The 18,413-nt window shown below is 31.7% G+C and overlaps 2 protein-coding genes across 3 annotated transcripts; both read right to left on the bottom strand.

Moving 5' to 3' along the window:
* Nucleotides 1-8,443: 8,443 nt before the first annotated feature.
* Nucleotides 8,444-9,942, bottom strand: LOC143196540 (U-actitoxin-Avd3r). 2 transcript variants are annotated; one of them, XM_076404286.1, is made up of 3 exons: nucleotides 9,860-9,942; nucleotides 9,643-9,792; nucleotides 8,444-8,744 (listed from the first exon to the last, which is right to left on the bottom strand). In XM_076404286.1, exons 2-3 carry the CDS (start codon nucleotides 9,764-9,766, stop codon nucleotides 8,569-8,571), a joined length of 300 nt encoding a protein of 99 aa, XP_076260401.1. In that variant the 5' UTR covers nucleotides 9,767-9,792; nucleotides 9,860-9,942; the 3' UTR covers nucleotides 8,444-8,568. The 2 variants fall into 2 exon arrangements, with proteins under 2 accessions (XP_076260401.1, XP_076260400.1); XM_076404285.1 differs by having other exon boundaries at nucleotides 9,856-9,911.
* Nucleotides 9,943-11,761: 1,819 nt separating this feature from the next.
* LOC143196541 (kappaPI-actitoxin-Avd3b) lies at nucleotides 11,762-14,334 on the bottom strand. The gene is made up of 2 exons (XM_076404287.1): nucleotides 14,209-14,334; nucleotides 11,762-11,988 (listed from the first exon to the last, which is right to left on the bottom strand). The coding sequence occupies exons 1-2, from the start codon at nucleotides 14,306-14,308 to the stop codon at nucleotides 11,810-11,812; spliced, it is 279 nt and encodes a 92-aa protein (XP_076260402.1). The 5' UTR covers nucleotides 14,309-14,334; the 3' UTR covers nucleotides 11,762-11,809.
* Nucleotides 14,335-18,413: the final 4,079 nt, after the last annotated feature.

Genomic DNA, 18,413 nt, shown 5'->3' on the forward strand with positions numbered 1-18,413 from the left:
AACGAGCGTGATTCGAATTGTTAGTGCACAGTACTTTGAAAGACTGTTAGTGCATCCCAATTAACTCGCCAAGCAGTTACGCAACTACCATACGAACTGATTAATGGACACATAGAGTGAAATATAATAATCTCTAGAATAAGATTTAGATCATGTCTTCTACATGTCAATATTGTTATATCATATAACGCAAATTATAAAACAATACTTATTGCAGAATGTTCTAAGAGATCTAGGAGATAAGAAATCATCAGGTCTTGCTTCCTCTCCTTTCCAGAAGTTCAGCTCGTGTAGCAAAGAAGTGGTCACTTATTGAACGGAGTTACAAAGCGACACAGAGGGTCCTTATCTATTAGAAAACAGATAGTCTGGGCCTTATTACATAACATCTCCCTCCTAAAGAGAGTGCCACAGAGATGTACGTGATAGTTATTCCTCCTGGACAGCTGATAATTGTTATAATAATTGTTTTTGAGTGTCGATTGTTTCTTCGTCTTCCACTTTGCTTTTGAAGATCCTTGAAATGGCAATGTTTCTACCCAAATTTCCATGCTATCCCCTCCCCTCCATCAATTTTTCCTATGTCTGACATAGAAAAAGTTTGACAGCCGGTCGCCGTCGGGTTGTCAGATGTACGTTAAATTATTCAAAATATTCGTTATAATTACTACAGGTTATAAACCAGCAAACATTATTTTAGCCTTTTGATTATTTTGATAAATTTTAAGTCGCTCCGTAATATATCATATTAATTTGCTTGAAAATGCCGAGAACAATAGATATTCAGGGTCACAAATTGATTGCGGCTTTAATAGGTTCTTTGGAAAAGGAACGAGATAATAAAGGCCCCTTTTTGCCGGTAAATTCCGTTAGAGAGATAATTATTGACGATATTAAATAATATAAGTCCTTACAATTTTTTTGAAAATGTTTTTAGCGGGTTGCTGCCGCGCTAAATATTAGTGTGAGTACTGTGAATAACATCGCTTACAAAATGAAGAATAATACTTTAGATTCATCCAAAAAAATCCGTCTACATACAAAGTGGGTGACGAATCTTGACCATCTTGATATAGGCTCCATTCGAGACAATGTATAAGAACAGTAAGTACACAAACTATTTTATCGATATAAACATAATTTAATAAAATTATTTTAGATAAAATTATCCGTCTGAAAAGTATACATAAAAGAATTAGGGACATGCAGTTTTTTGAGGTATGTAAGACATCCTTTCTTACACTTTTGCAGAGCATAGGGTTTAAATGGTGTAAAGATAATCCTCGGAGAGGTTTAATAGAACTTCCAGACACTACCTTAAAAAGAATTAAATTATTAAAATAAAGGCATAAAATAAGACCGAGGAAGATAAACTATTTGAATTTGTGTATATTGATGAAAGTTGAATATTTCAAAATGGTTCATTCAAAACACTCTTGGCAACACACTAACAAAAAAAGTGTAGGCATTAAAAATTGATAGAAAATGGTAAAAATTACAATAGCATTCGATAATGTTTTGTTGGTCATTATATTTATTAATAATTTAATTGCAGATATATTGCTGGTCGAAAAGGATTTTCCATCAAAAACTGTTTGGATATGTGGAAAGAAGCATTATCAACCATAACACCTTCAGTTTGGATGACCTCGATAAGACAGTAACAAAAAAAGTGTAGACATTAAAAATTGATGGAAAATGGTAAAAGTTACAATAGCATTCGATTAGGTTTTGTTGGTCATTATATTTATTAATAATTTAATTGCAGATATATTGCTGGTCGAAAAGGATTTTCCATCAAAAACTGTTTGGATATGTGGAAAGAAGCATTATCAACCATAACACCTTCAGTTTGGATGACCTCGATAAGACAGTAACAAAAAAAGTGTAGACATTAAAAATTGATGGAAAATGGTAAAAGTTACAATAGCATTCGATTAGGTTTTGTTGGTCATTATATTTATTAATAATTTAATTGCAGATATATTGCTGGTCGAAAAGGATTTTCCATCAAAAACTGTTTGGATATGTGGAAGGAAGCATTGTTAGCCATAACACCTTTGGTTTGGATGAACTGATAAATGGTGGAATCATGAACATGTTTTAGACAAATCAGAAATTAACAGTTTAGTGATTGAATTGGACAGTGAGTCGGAAAGTGAAAGTGACTGAAGGAAACATTCAGGATATGTGATAATGCTGTGCAATGCTGGAAATTTCTGAGACAGAGTGATGAGAGTGGAAACAACTAAAGGTATGCACTTAATTAATTGAATATAACTATAGAAAATGGTATCGTAGGGCGTGAAATATTTGTGTGCACAGATATGATTGTAATTGTTTAAAATTAAACATAAGCATTAGGTTAGAACGTATGAGGAGAGAATGAATACTAACTGTTTTGTAGATATGGTAAATGCATCAGACAGAATTCAGTGATTAATTTTATAAAGAGTGGTGTATACAGATAGTAGCAGAAGAAATAAAATATACAGTGATACCAAGATGACTTGACAAATAAGCACACTATCGAAGCAAACAAGAACTAAATATAAAAAGGTAAATATGCTCTCGAATGAAAGTAAAATACGTTTCGCAGATATACAATTGTTAATTAGGTGGATTAGGCCTCCAGGGGGATACCACTACATAAAGAAACGCGGTATAAACTTTTATACCTGTGTTCTTAATTGTAGTTTAAGTCCTTCGATAATATATGTATTAAATGTACTATAATATTAAATTAAATTATATTTCATAATATTTCTGTTGAATTATTTTATTTAAATTAGAATTTTTTTGACAGAAAACTCAGAGTTGATGCGGAAACATTGCAATTTTTTGACGTCACAAATATTCATTACGCATTACTAAAGAAACTTTGAATAGACTATATACATGTCGAGAAAGATAGGGTGTTTGGATATGTCGAACCCATTGTCCACAGTGACATCCTTTAGTTTAACTCCATCAGATACACAGAAAAAGAAATTGACAAATAGTGGAATTGTAAACTAGTGTTAGATTTTAAATTAACAGCTTAGTCATTGGTGCTTTCTAGATGTAGGATTATGATTGAATGCTAACAATACCAAGACATGGCGATGAGAGGTGAGTATATAATTAATATAGGATAAATATAGAAAATTGTATCGTATAGTGTGAAAGATTTAACTGTTCAAAATATATATGAGAATTTGCTTAAAATACACGAAGAGAGAATGAATAGAAACTGTTTTGTAGATATGGTAAATGTATTATGGATAATGCAGTGATTAAATCTAATTTTAACAAGAAAAATGTATACAAGTAGTAACAGAAGAAATAATATCAGAATGATTTTACAAGAAAACACAGCAACGAAGGAAACTGAACATAAAAAGGATATTTTCTATTTAATTATTGATTAATTAATTAATAAATTATTAATTAATATTATTGATTTGGTGGATTAAGCCTCCAGGGGATACCATAGATGGTTTGGAAAAGAGTTCAATGTAAATATAATAAAATAACTCTAACCTACAAACTATTGTTGCTGTTTAATTAACTGTAGTTTAAGTCCTTTGATAATATACGCATTCGAAGTACTATAATATTAAAATTATTACATTTTATACCATTTTTTTATTATATTATTTCTGATAGAATATTGTTATATATTAAAGCTAAAATAAACTAAAATGACAACGTTAACTGCGGCAACATCGCACCGTTTTTATATAATGAATTAAGATGATGTGAGTTCGCTGCTAATTTGGATAGACTATGTATTGCTTTGTTGTAGACTTGATACTGGATACGTAAAATATATTTTCTCCTTGATGATTGTTTGGTATCGTTAAAAATATCAAACAGTCGTGTACGGTTCGCTTCATCGACAGCCAGAAACCGCAATGTCGAGGAATCGACCCCAAACAGCTGCTGGCTCGCATGGACCAATCGAGAGGACTGGCCGACATCGCCATATTTTGCGGTCGTCAGCGACTGGAGGCGCATCAATTTCCATTTTTTTCTGCGTGTGTGCCCCATCGATGGGGCGGGGTTCCCTTCGACGTCGATGAGCGCCAGATGTCGTGGCAGAACTCGCCCCCCGAGGCTATCCTATTCGCTTAACAGCTCGTAAAACGTTTTATTGTCGGAACCGTGGCGGCGCGAAGGGGGATGTGGGGTTTGTACGGCGGTTTCTGCGTTATTGTTGTCGGGCTGGTATTCCCTGAGGGGTGAGTGGTGTGGGGAGGGTTCCGGTTTTCGTCGCAAGCTGGCGCCTTTTCGCGTAATTGACGAGGATTGGCCAAATGGCGCTCCGGTTCCCGACGTTAAAAGCGGCTTTTTACGATGATTTTCGACTTATTGGTTTTTGGCCAACAATTTACTTTTGAAGAAATTACACACGGAAAACCTAATATTATTTACGAGACGTGTCACTGTTTGTGTATGGAGAAGATGGTCATTTTGTATCAATTATAGGTTGGGTTATCAGTTTACTTTTGAAGTCCGTGATAACATTGGTAATACCAGGTATATCGAAAAGTCATTACTGTTTTTTTTTCGAAAAGAAAAACTACATATTAGCCATTTGATTCTATAGCTCTTGCCCATTCTTCAATTATGGCAATTTATGGATGCCATCTTAAAAAATCACTTTACCAAGTCTTCGAGGCCATTCTGGGTATTTTTAGATCAACGCATGGTTCAAATTGATCATTTGTTTTCAGTAGCAATTACTATTAACTATCTTGGGAGTCGATCGGCCGGCTTCGCTAGATAATAACAATGCACTTAGAGCCTTCAAAATAAATTTACTTTTCATTACCACTATTCGATGCAGAAATTACTTCCGATCATAACTTTGAAACATAATTTCACAGACGATTTTTCGATTTTACATTTCAATTGATTCAATTGATTGATTGATTCCATTCAATTGATGTGACACCCTTCTTCCCATCTTTTGGATTTTTCTCATTGCTTGTAATTAGTTACTAATCTTTTCTTGGGCTACATTTAACGCTTCTGCCAATTGTTTTTGATTTTAAGTTAGATTTTCATCTAATAACTTTTGTAGACTAATGAGTACAGTTGCTTGATTTGCTCTGCGTGTTTTCTAACATGATTTTTTACGTGTAACCTACCATCAAGATGGATGCCGATGTATTTGTACGCTTGAGGATTCGAGCCTCCCTCAAGTTATATAACAAGGATTTGGTCATATCGCTGCAACGCAAAATTACCATGGACATATTTGGAGTTATGTTAATAAGCTCTGTTTTTCAGATTCTAGTTCATTTGTAGATATTGTTGATTGCCACTTACGCTTATTCCACAGCCTTGGGCAGATATATATCTATTGCCATAATAACTGTGCCGTCGCTAAATGTTCCAAGTGTTGTTTCTTTTATTGTTGGGATATAAAAAGGTAGAGAAGATACATGATACTATGCACTACCCTGGGTAACTGCAGACAAAATAGATGTTGATAATGCCCGTTCATAGGCATGGTGAAAATGATCTAATATTTCCATTAGCTCCAAGAATTATAACTGTTAATTACATCAATTATTAAGCTTTGTATCTAGAACGTTATATGTATTGTTTGCATTCAAATCACAGCTTCATTGAATAGGTATTACCATATATATGCCACTTTAAACCCATCTATTATGAAAATACAAATTACTTTTTTTCAACTTTATATAATTGTCATATACTATAAATAACTCAACCTTACTGTATAATCCATACATATTTGAAACATTTTCAATTTCAAATTAATGTTTTTAAATGAAAACATCATCGACAGATTTAGTTTATAAAACATATTTTCCTGTATTTGTATTAACATGAAAATTACTCTTGTCAGTTTTTTTTTATAATAAATTTACCGCAATATGTTGTAATATGAATGTCAATGAAAATATAAATAACCTCCATGTTTGATTAGGTAAGAACAAAAAAATCAATAAAGAAAATACAGTTTTGTTGTTTGATTTCAAGAAATGATCAAGGTTATTTTCTCGTATTTATATATGTTCAATTTCTTAAAATACTATTGGGAAAATTTTAATAATAATTATGCATCATATAATTCTGAAAATATTACATTTTAACACATCACTCGATTTAACTAAGAAAAATATTGTTTTAGACTTCTGTTTTTTAGAATTTTGGTCGTTGATAAACTGAAATTATAAAATACGAAGGGGTTGAAATACAAAAGCTTAAACTAAATTAATTTTAAAATACGATTTTGTTTAAAAAACAAAAAGGCGAGTTGCGAGTAAGCCAAGTAATCCAGATTTTCAAATCAATCATTTCATCACCTTTATAATCGTCATTTCAGTATAAGACCACTATTGTAGTATTTATTGTATACCTGTGATATGTCTAAATGTGAAGGAGTAACAATGACTATAGTTGTTGATAATACTGCCCTATTCGCTATAACAGGTCAATTGAAAAGTTTCCGGCCTGACACATAGATGGCGCTACTGGAATTAAATCCATATGTTTTTTAGTTAGCTCTAAGCCTCAAAAGATGTGTGTGTTGACAGCTGTTGGATAATTAGTTTGTAAATTATAGCATTTTGAGTGAAGCAACTTTTGTTATTGTGAAAAACATGGTTAATAAATTCCTTATTCGCGTGTTGATAAAATATTGCTTTTTGAAGGGAAAAATACGGTTGAAGCAAAACTTAGCTTGATGCCAAGTTTCCGGACACTGTCCCAGGAAAATTAACCATCAAGGATTGGTATGTTAAGTTTAGACGTGGTGAAATGAGCACCGAAGACTGAGAAGAACGCAGTGGATACGCAAAAAGGTTGTTACCGATGAAAACATTTAAAAAATAGCAGACACTCTAAAGATATAATCTGAATGTGTACATCATATCATTCACGAATATTTAGGTATGAGGAAGCTCTGTGCAAAAAGTGTCTGTCGCGCTAGCTCGCTTTTGACCAAAAATAAACCCGAGTTTTTGCGTCGATATGTGATAATGGATGATACATGGCTCCATCATTTCACTCCGAAGTCCAATCGATAGTCATCCGAGTGCACTGCACACAATGAATCCGCTCCAAAGCGTGGAAAACGCAACAGTCGGCTGGCAAGATTATAGCGTCTGTATTTTGGAATGCGCATGGAATAATTTTCACTGACTCTTGACATCTTGAAAAAGGACGGGCCATCAACAGCGACTATTACACAGCGCTATTGGGCCGTTTGAAGAACGAAATCGCCTAAAAACGGCCGCATTTGAAGAAAAAGAAAGTGCTTCAACAAAGTCACCAAGACAATTCACCGTGTCAAAAATCAATGAATTGGGTTTCGAATTGCTTCCTCATCCACAGTATTCTCCAGATCTGACCCTCAGCGACTATTTCCTGTCCTCAGATCTCAAAATAATGCTCGCTGGGAAAAATTTTTCGTCGAATGAAGGGGTAATCGACGAAATTTAGGCCTATTTTGAGGCAAAGGACAAATCGTACTACAAAAATGATATCGAAAAGTTGGAGGGTCGCTACAATCAGTGTATCACCTTTGGAGGGAATTATGTTGAGTAAAAAAAAACTAATTTTGCCAAAAAATGTGTTTTACTATGGTAGGCCGGGGACTTTTCAATTAACATGTTAAGTAATAACGCTGATACAACTTTAATAGATTACAAATAGCTGTCAATAACATTATTCAAGAAATGGCAATCAAATTAAATGTCATGAAGTCTAAATATGCGGATTTCATATACAAAAATATTATTAGTTGCTGTGATTATTGGTTCCAAAGTAATTCCATAGCGCAACATAAGTTTCAAGAGCATGAAAAAAAACGAGTAGAACTTTGTATGACGCTCAAAAAAATGTGGCCGTTGTTTGGGCGACAATCCGGGTTATCATTCCACAACTAACTAATAGTGAAGCCTGCTATGTATAACTATATTGTTGCACAAAAAAAATTAGCATGATATAAATGTAGTAAAACATCAGCAGCTAAAGTTAGCATTTAGCCGTTTTTCGCAGCATTGTTATTAATGGTTTATTAATAGCGAGGATATCCACAATTACCTAAGAGTACCAACGGTCAGAGAATAAATTAAACCAGTAGGAATATATACATCAAACGTTAATTAAGTTGAGATCTGGGCTTTATAGATAATATTATGGAAAAATTACGAGATAGTTGTACTTAGTATGTAGTTGTAATATGTGTGCCATATGCTTTTTAAATAAAAAAGTTTTAATTGTTTGTTAGTTGCACTAATTTATATTTTAGAAACATATAATAATAGACAATAGATAAAAATAATTTTAGCGCGGTTTTTTATTTTTAATCATGTTATATGTTACCCAGATTGATTCACAACATCTTTCGCAGTATAAATAAGCAGGAAATAGATAATTTTTAAAGGAAACATTTTTTTATGTGGCTATTATAACAAACACATTATTTATATTATTCTTGATATTTATTGGTTTTAATTAAATTCATTATTTCTGATAAAACAGAAGTATCCATCAGTTGTATATTTGGTTAAAAGTGTCAACTATTCTTAGTCAACACGTTGATTTTTAAGCGCAGAAAGTAGGTGCTACACTCTGGCATAGCTCCAAGGTTGGAAAATTGTTTGGTGTCGCATTACAACCTCCCCAGTAAACAGGTTGGCAGCTCTGCAAATTGTTGTCCCAGTAATAACGCAACACCCTGGCTTTGCAGACGTCCGGAGACGCGTATGGTTTGGTACAATCTGTGAACAAAATAAAATTTCATTGAATAAAATTTTATTTACAAGCCTGTTATGTATACAAAATTAATTCAGACTCTTTTGCTTTTTTTGTTAGTACATTATTTGGTTTGGTATTCTAAATGATCCATCTAAACCTACTTTATTGGTATCTTGTTCGGATTTTTATACATTTCTTTCATTGTTAGGTTTGAAGAATTCTGCTACGGATCAAACATTTTTAGAAATTTACAAATATTCTCAAGAACAATTGTTTCCTGACATTTATATGCGATAGGGAGACCCAAAAGTAATGAAAATGGTCCACACGAATTCATTGAAAATACCATTTCAGACTGTTCATCAACATTGCAGTGTTATTGTTTGTTAGAGAAGAAAGGAAGAGTTTTGACTGACATATTATAACTGGCGATGAAATGGATCTACTAATTGCGCAAGCTTTCGAAACGTTGTTAGAAGTGTGAAAAAATAGATCGACGATTGGGTCGTCAAAACAATTTCGTTCTTTTAACATGCTGTCGTTATTTTTTTTTAAAAATCTGGAAATACATTGTACGAAATGAAATGATAATAAAAGAAAATATATTGTTTAATAAATATTGTACCAATTTTTTTCAATAAATGCTCCTTTAAAGTGAACAAATGTTAGAATACATGCTAGCGCCTATATGTCACAAACATTTGGAAGATGCTAATATTATTATAATTCTGAAACTTATAGAACCATTAAATAATGTAACACTTTATCAATAAATTTTACTGCCAATAATAATGCTTTATTTGAAAAGTTCCCGTTAAAATGGCAAAAAATAACCAAACAAAATTTATAGTTACATTTAATACTTGACCGAAAAATCTAGTTTTCTATTAAACACATATATAACTTGTTGTTGGATGTTACCTGCTTCTGAGAAGTTTGAAACTGCAGGAGACGCTAGATGAACCACAAGACATAGTACCACAAATTTAAGCACCATTTCGCGTGTACGTTTCGCAGACGAATTGCTAGTGGTAAATGATTGCATTTTCGTGCGAAATTCGGCCGATTTTTCTGAAAAATTACCATAAAAATGTCGGTAGTGTCGATAATACGATCAACAATGTCTATTATCACTTACCAACAAAGCAAAGCGCTTTTAACAAATGATTATTGTGAGTTGTACTGCGGCTGGTTTTTTATTTATATTATAGTCACGTTTCGTTACACTGCTTGACATGAAAATTGTTCAATAATTTTTTATTAATGCCTTTAGTTGTACAACAGCCTTAACACGTTGAATTACACTTAATGATGGGTTGTGGTGGGATATTACGTTGAAACACTGATAATAGTTTGACGAACTTTATTTTTGTAAATGTACTAATTTTGGATGTCTGACATTAAAGTGAAATGTCGCGTTTTAACATCGCGGTTTCATTATTTGCCAGACCAAAAATATTTTGCTATACATACATAAATTTAATTCCGTATTGTTGTAAACAAGACCAGTAATAGTGAATAACAAACGCGAAGTCATCCTCTAATATGACAATGCTCTTTCAAACGTTGCAAGAGTTGTAAAGATTCTGTATGACATTATTGCAGCTCGAATTGGATGTTTTGCGGCACCTATACCCAAAAAATAATCAGAATACGTACAAGCAACTAATATATATTCGATATTAATCTTGTTTCGACATCAATATTTGCATCAGCTAAAATTGCTTTATTACAACAGTAGTATGTATGGGTATGGTGCACCTACTGACTTTAAAAAATTATCTCAGAAGACATCTCAGACTTCTATAGGATTTAAACAAGTAAATACAGTAGAAATTTGGTAGATCAGTATTAGTTTTAAAGATTATTTGTGTAAAGTGAGACTCTTGAGGGTGTATTTGGACTGGACCTACAGTTTAACGTGGACTCCGAACCATGGTCCTCGGCATTAAGTCTATCGAATGGCGAGTGACCAATTTAGACATTATCCCAGAAGATATTTGGTCTTAACCAGCCTGGTTACCGGCGCAACTGCGATTATTTTCCTTGTCGGATTTTACACTCTTGCCTAAATACAATCACAAACATAAAATTACGACCATGCCCCAGCAGAATTTGAATCCGCGAAAAATTTATTTGCTAAAAGCATTGGCCACTTGGTTCTTGCCCATCTTTCAGGAAATTTATGGATTTTATTCCAAAAAAATTGTTTGTCCTTTGAGTAAAGTCGTTCATCGAGCGACTATATTTTAAAATATATATATAATACATATATATATATATATTTCGAAATATATATATATATATATATAAATATATATATATATATATATATAATATATATATATATATATATATATATATATATATATATATATATATATATATATATATATATATAATATATATATATATATATATATATATATATATATATATATATATATATATATATATATATATATATATATATATATATATATATATATATATATATAAATGTATATATATAATATATTTATATATAATAATATATATAACCAAAATAAATTTTAACTCGAAAAAAGATTATTCAAGCCTCGATTGATAGGTCTCCAGTAATTAACAATAGTTTGTGGATATCAAGGCCAAATTGTTACATAAAATGAAGTTTGGTAGCACCCAAATTATTTTGTCGCTGAATGTTTTTTTCCAAGCTTTTTAAATCCAAATTTTTTATGATACCAATAATTTTTTTTGTACATTTAGCCATAGTTTGATTTTATTGGTCGACCAGTATATAGATCATGTTACAATTAATTGTTATTTGAACGTTATTCTATGCATGATTGCAGTTAATCATTTGCTATTGTTTCGAGGTATTGGTAGACGGTATTTCTTGGTGCAATAAAAATATAGTTGTGTATCATTTATCGGGATTCACGCTACAGCTGTTACGGATATGTTTTAAGATAGAAATCGGGGACCTTGGAATCATCGCTGCCACGGTAATGTTACAGGGAACATTCAGATTAGAAGGTGTTTCTGAATAATATTCGTGTTTTGAATTGGTGTCTGGATTTATTGATATAACATTGTAATTTGATTATTAAGCACAAATAGGTCCGGCAGTTTCTTCACAATCCTCTAGAGTTTGGAAGTTGTTGTTGGTAGGTCGGCATCCTCCCCAAATGACTTCTTCACATTGTTTGGTTGCATCATTCCAGTGATAACGTAAAATATACGCTTTGCAGTCAATATCGCCTTCGGTATGAGGTGCCAGACAATCTAAAATTAGTTTAGAAATTTAGTGATTTATCAGAAAGTACCTTAATAACATATTAACCACAACGATGGAAAAACTTAATTATTCGTAGAAGAGCTAACGTATTTCAACCGAATGATAGTTATAGAATTTACAACAGATATAAATCCTGTTTATCAGTCCGATGTAGCTGAAAATCTGATTTCTCTAATGGAAGTTGCTACAGAAATTGACAACAATCTCAATCTTGAAAAGGGATCCTGGAATTGATGATATTTCACCTGTGTTATTGAAAGGGCTGCTACGAAAAGCAATAATCATTGAGACTGAAGCATATTTCGAAATGCTTTAAGGTTGATGGAATAATTACGCTTAAAAACCTGACAAACCGACAGAAAAAGCTGAATCTTACAGATTTATTTGAAATCACCACTCGACAATCGACCAAGTGCACAGAGTAACAGCGGCTGTTGAAAAAGCTTGACTGGGTATGGCATTTGGAATTAACTGTGGACTACCGGAATCATATATTTTCAACAGAAAATTTAGAGTATCACATCAAGGAACATTTTCAGCACTTAAACCTCTTTTGGCTGGAGTTCCTCAAGGTAGAGTCTTGGGACTACTCCTGTTTCTGCTCCATACTACTGATATCTCAAGAATAAACGAAACAATACTATGAATGGACTAGAGATTAGAAAATACAGCTTAATAGTTCCAAATCTGTTAATCTGTTATTTTTGCGTTGCGGCGAAATGACAAAACCATATTAATATCACTTGGCGAACTTGATTCCTCAAGCAGAATCAGCCAAATCCCACGGAATATATCTCGATGGTAGGTTAAATTGGAAATATTAGAAAAGCCGATTAGACTCAAAGTCAAGCAATTGTACTCGTTAGTTGAAAGATATTCTCAACTTGACCTAAAAACAAAGATATTGGTTTATATATTTTTTTTAGATATTTTGAACTTATAGAGAGTAACTATTGATTAAATATTGCTTTATAAAATATCACCCAATGGGGTAGTATTAAAACATCAAACCAACTGGTGATCCAGCGCACCCAAAACAAAATTCTACGATTGTTCTATGTTCTATCAATGCTTATCTCTATGTAACCAATGAGGAAATGCACGCTGACCTCAAAATCAAATGTATATACAAAATGATCCAAAATCTCGTGTTAAAACATGAAATAAATTTGTTAAATCAGAGTAGTGTGGCAGCAATACCTTTACTGTACAATACACAGCAAATCAGAAGATTGAAGCGAACCAAACCACTCGAATTACTATAGACTTATATAGTGCAGGAGTGTATTCTTAACTTTAGCTTAAGTAGTTTAGTTTTATTTTAATTTGAGAAATACATACTGATGTTTTAATCCCGTGCTCGCCTTGTTTATGTATTAGTCTAAGTATAACGAAGGAGTAGTAATACATTAGTTTATAAATTAAGTTTGTACTAAGCATATATAATGTAAGATGTAGTTAATTAAAAAAAATCTACAACGTTTTCCGTCTTTTTGGCAACATGGCAATACTGCACCATGTTGTATCGATATGAACAAGTAGTTAATCAAAAGTTGGGTGCAGTAGAACTTCTCATTCGAGCTGCAACAGTGTATCCTTCATAACTCATCCGACCTGTGGTCGTGCGTTATCACGCAAGAGTAATTTTTTTTCGTCTGTTGCTATAGTTGGTCTTCTTGTAACAATACGTCGTTCAATTTGTTCATTTGACATCGGTTAATATCTGCTGGTTAAGAGTTTAGTTCTGTTTTGGCAGTTCTCAAAACACTACGTCTTGATGATGCACCCACCATATGCAAAACAAGACTTTATGGTCATGAATGTGTGGATGGTATTATATGTGGATAGGCTAATCTCGACTAATCTATGACTTTTTGTTCTTCGGATTATCATATTAAATCCACTTTTCATCGCCAATCACAATACGCCACAGAAAATTAATTCTTATCCTCTACTATGTATATGTATATTATAATTGTATATATATATATATATATATATATATATATATATATTTATATATATATATATATATATATATATATTTATATATATATATATATATATATATATATATATATATATATATATATAATTATTTAAACAGAATTCAAAATATATTTTTTTATATCAATACAAGTGGTTCCTCTATTAAAGTGGTTAATAATCCACTTTAATAGAATAGTGAAATAACAATCTGTTCTTACCTGATGCACTAAATATGCTAGGATAATCGATGGCTTCTACCAAAGCCATCGCACAAATAGTCAGTAGAACCAAGTTGATCTTGAACATTTTGTTACACATGTGTTACACTGATTGTTGAAGTGGTACCAGCGGTTTAAATATTAAGTCAATTTTTAATAATATACGAGATATTTACTAAAATTTCCATAAACAATGGGCAATGCAAATTGCTTTGTTTAATTACTTCCTTTGTTGAATTGGTAAATAATAAAATAATTGATATCAAGAGGTCATTATTCTTTATTTGTGAAATCGAATTTACCGAGAGTTTAATATTATTTCAAGATATTTTAGAGTATCCTTTTTAGCAGTTACAGTTTATCTGGACTGTCGCACCTACTACTTAACGTGAATTTCTAATCATGATCTTCAGGTTTCAATCTACCGAAGTTCATCCCAACCAATCAAGATATGAGCATAGAAGAAAACATGTCAACTGGAATGGTTGTTCCTTGTTGTGTTTTACTCTCCATAAACAATTACATACATAAAGTTAAAATGCAGACGTTTGGTACAGGATACAAACCCGCGGCTATTGTTGGATGAGAATCGTCGCCTTGACCATTACACAATATTGCCGGTAGTTTGATTTGACTATACATTTTGCAGAATTTTTTATATTATACTCTAAACAATTGACACTATGACTACAAGTATTGAATAACTTGATATTAATAATGAAATAAGCTTACTACAACGCTGTATAGTATGGACTTGGATCATAATAGCGTTATTACTGAAATGTCACAATAGAACTGGATAACAATTTTATAATGGTCAAATAAACGCTAATTATCAAGAATTAATATAAAATCATATTTTATTAACAACGCTCTCATATACCCAAGTGATCTAAAAAGTGGCTTCAAGACTTTAGTGTGACTATTTGAATTTAAGTCCGATAAAGAATATTTTGGGATTTAACATTTTGCTTGAATTATTTTCACATCTGCTAAATGATGATAGATATATTATGTTGACATGATTGTTAAAGATAGTGATTGTAAATTATATCTTCTAATCATTTCTACTGACTACATCCATTATTATAGAGTATACACTTAAAAATATGAATGATTTGAATGAAGGCAAATGAAAATATTAATGTATTGTAATTTAATAGTGGAAATGGAGCCATATGGACTATATAAGTAATCTACTATATGGTTTTCCAATAAGGACGGATGTTGGTGGCCTGAAGCCGCCATGTGGTTTTGGTAGCTTCTGATTAACAGTTATATGTTTGAATTATCAATAATTGATATCAAACTACTTGTCAAGTCAGAATATTGAGTGCATTAGACCAAATTATAAAACTGTTTGAAAAAATTAAGTGTTATTTACGAACTAAACTTTGGATATTCTGTTAATAAGCATAATTGCGCTATATGGAACCATGTCAGCTCATACGAGAACTAATTATAATCAGTTTTGGTCCAAATTGAACAACTAGTACAGGACATAGATTAGTATAGGCTTATAGTAATCTTATACTATCAGTTATCTTCCGCAGAACTGATTACCATGGTAGCGCGATTTGACCCGATTAGTCCTTGGTTTTATGATGTTTCCGATGCATGCCTAAAAGTTCCAAGTAAATCGATAAAGCGCACTGTTAGACTTATTGGATGGTATATTGCACCATTGGGTTCAACGCATTGAAAATTGTATCACTAGTGTCATGAAAAACTGTGGAAACCAATTTTAAAAATGGTATATATTGATATGGGGCTTCATTTCATTTCAACAACGAAATGCACTTATTAAAAAACTGTGTACTTAGTTCGATATCAGATCATTTTAAAGCTTGTTTTGTTTAAAATGATATATTTAATTTTTATTTTATAAACTTAGCAGTGGTAATTAAGTGGCAGGAAAGATAAGCCATATATTGAGAAATTATTTACGTATATTTATTGTATGTTATATTTAAATTATATAAATTAGTTTTGTTATAAGAACGTCCCATAGATTTTATTTAAAAATCGTCTGAATAGGTTCAGAAGAACTATTATTTATTACATTCCATTTAAATTTTCTGTCTGTGAGAAAGCTGTATGATATACAGTCTTCTTATTATAAAAAGACTTATAAATATGTTGTTACTCAAACTTACTAATAACTAAACTCACCAAAAAGTCTAATTGGTTAAGGGGTTACCGCATCTACTACATATCTTGTATGCTATTGTTATATAATACTAATGGTATAAATATAAATTACTAATGATATATTTTTTTTTGATTCAAGGGAGAAATACCTTTGATATTGTGAGATATCATTAATTTTATTAAATTAATTTAGTTTAGTAACTACTTTAGTGAAGTTAATTTTACTCATATTATCATACTAAAAGTTTTTCTAGTGCTAATTGCTTTGTTGAGTTAACATAATTTGGAGGTAAATTTGTTACTTGTTTGATTTGCTACATTTACGTTTACATTTGTTAAGTGTTAATACTGTTTGAGTGTTAATTTAAATGAAATTAAAAAACTATATTATTAAAAATACGTTAATTAGAAATACTGCTTATCTGATGACTTTTACTGCTGATTTATACTATATCACGGATAAGAGAAACTTTCTGTGTTGGAAGAAAACCTCGGCTTTAGATACAATTCATCAATCCACTCATTCATTGCAGTTTTTATATGAAATAAAATTCTATTTTGACAGTCGAAGTGATGGAAACAAGTGATAATCAAGTAGAGCAATACCTGGAAAATACTTTTTAAAACCTGTGGACCAGCTCGTTCCGCTACAAAATAAATAAAAATGTTGTCGAATCACATCACTCCTGTGGGAGAAATTATATTCTCTGACATTGTTCATGCAGAATGAATATATTATAATATATGACCCTGTCCATATCATTCAATTTGGACCAGAATTCATTATAATTATCAACGACTTGATAATGCACTTCCACCTGATGACCTCGTATGTGCTGACATGGTTTCCTATAGAGCAATTTTGCTTGTTAACATAGTCTATATATCTATCCAAAAATGCGCCTTGTTGCTAAAGATAATTTTTCAAATTTAGGTCTTAATGGACCCTTATTTTGTTAATATAGCTTTATCATTTTGTCATATCACTCAATTGTGTAATTTGATCTGTACCAAGTGTTATCAATATAGACTTCATATAAATGAGTGATAATACAGATAATACAAATGTAAAATTGTTAAACAGACACAGCTAAAACCATATTCCCGTCACAAGTAATCAACACCGTTTGTATTGAAAAATCATAGAGATGTATTTATTTTATGATAATAAAACAGATGATATTAGATGATTTAAATGCATCAATTGTATTCGTTAGCTATCAGCAGCACATGCTTCTTATTCCAACAAATAGAATATATTGGTGAAAGGTAGTGTATGTGTAGTGTTTAAATATTTTAAAGTCTCCTTTTACCAACTAGGAGTTTATCTGGACTGGATCTACTGTTTAATGTGGGCTCTGAACCACGGTCTTCGGCATTAAGCCTACCAACTGGATAATGACCAATTTAAAAATCATCCTAGAAGACATTTGGTCTTACCCAGCCTGGTTACTGGTGTCTGTGTGGTGACTGGGATCATTTTCCTTGTCGGATTTTGTACTCTTGCCTAGGACAATCACAAATATTAAACAATTTTAAAAATTAATTTACGACCACGCCCCAGCAGGATTCGACCATCCTGTTGCCTTTAAGACTGTATCAACCAATCTGTACCCCTGTTGGTAAAACGTTATTATTATTAAGATTTTAACTTTTCTTCTTGTGTCTTTTCCTTGTCAAAATATTATAAAATATCGTTTTGCGGCAATTCATTCAAAGAAAATATTTAGACAGTGTGCAAGTACGGTTTAGATATATGTTTAGATGCTTTATAAGTGAATAAATAAGTAAGTAAATTATATTGAAGATCAAAATCGTACGGTTTTGAGATCGAATTAGTTGATTTACATATTATATTTACCAATAAAACTGTTTTGAAAATAATAAAAAGTAAATAGTGTTCATAACTCACTATCTTCTACTACATTTTAAATACTATATTAGTTGACAAGTTGAAAGCCTTAAGTATTGAGTGTTTAGTATTTATAGTTTCTGCAATGCTACAACATAGAGTATTGTTTAATGACATAAGCTGTAGAGACATTAAACTAAGC

This window comes from Rhynchophorus ferrugineus, unplaced genomic scaffold (genome assembly GCF_030347505.1).
Source record: "Rhynchophorus ferrugineus isolate W39M unplaced genomic scaffold, kcgeb_rfMv2 rfM4, whole genome shotgun sequence".
Taxonomy (NCBI): domain Eukaryota; kingdom Metazoa; phylum Arthropoda; class Insecta; order Coleoptera; family Curculionidae; genus Rhynchophorus; species Rhynchophorus ferrugineus.

Coding starts and splice junctions, on each gene's coding strand:
- LOC143196540 (XM_076404286.1), bottom strand. CDS start 9,766: ATGCAATCATTTACCACTAGCAATTCGTCTGCGAAACGTACACGCGAA. Junction 8,745..9,642: donor TTCAAACTTCTCAGAAGCAG/GTAACATCCAAC, acceptor TTTTGTTCACAG/ATTGTACCAAACCATACGCG.
- LOC143196541 (XM_076404287.1), bottom strand. CDS start 14,308: ATGTGTAACAAAATGTTCAAGATCAACTTGGTTCTACTGACTATTTGT. Junction 11,989..14,208: donor TAGCATATTTAGTGCATCAG/GTAAGAACAGAT, acceptor AACTAATTTTAG/ATTGTCTGGCACCTCATACC.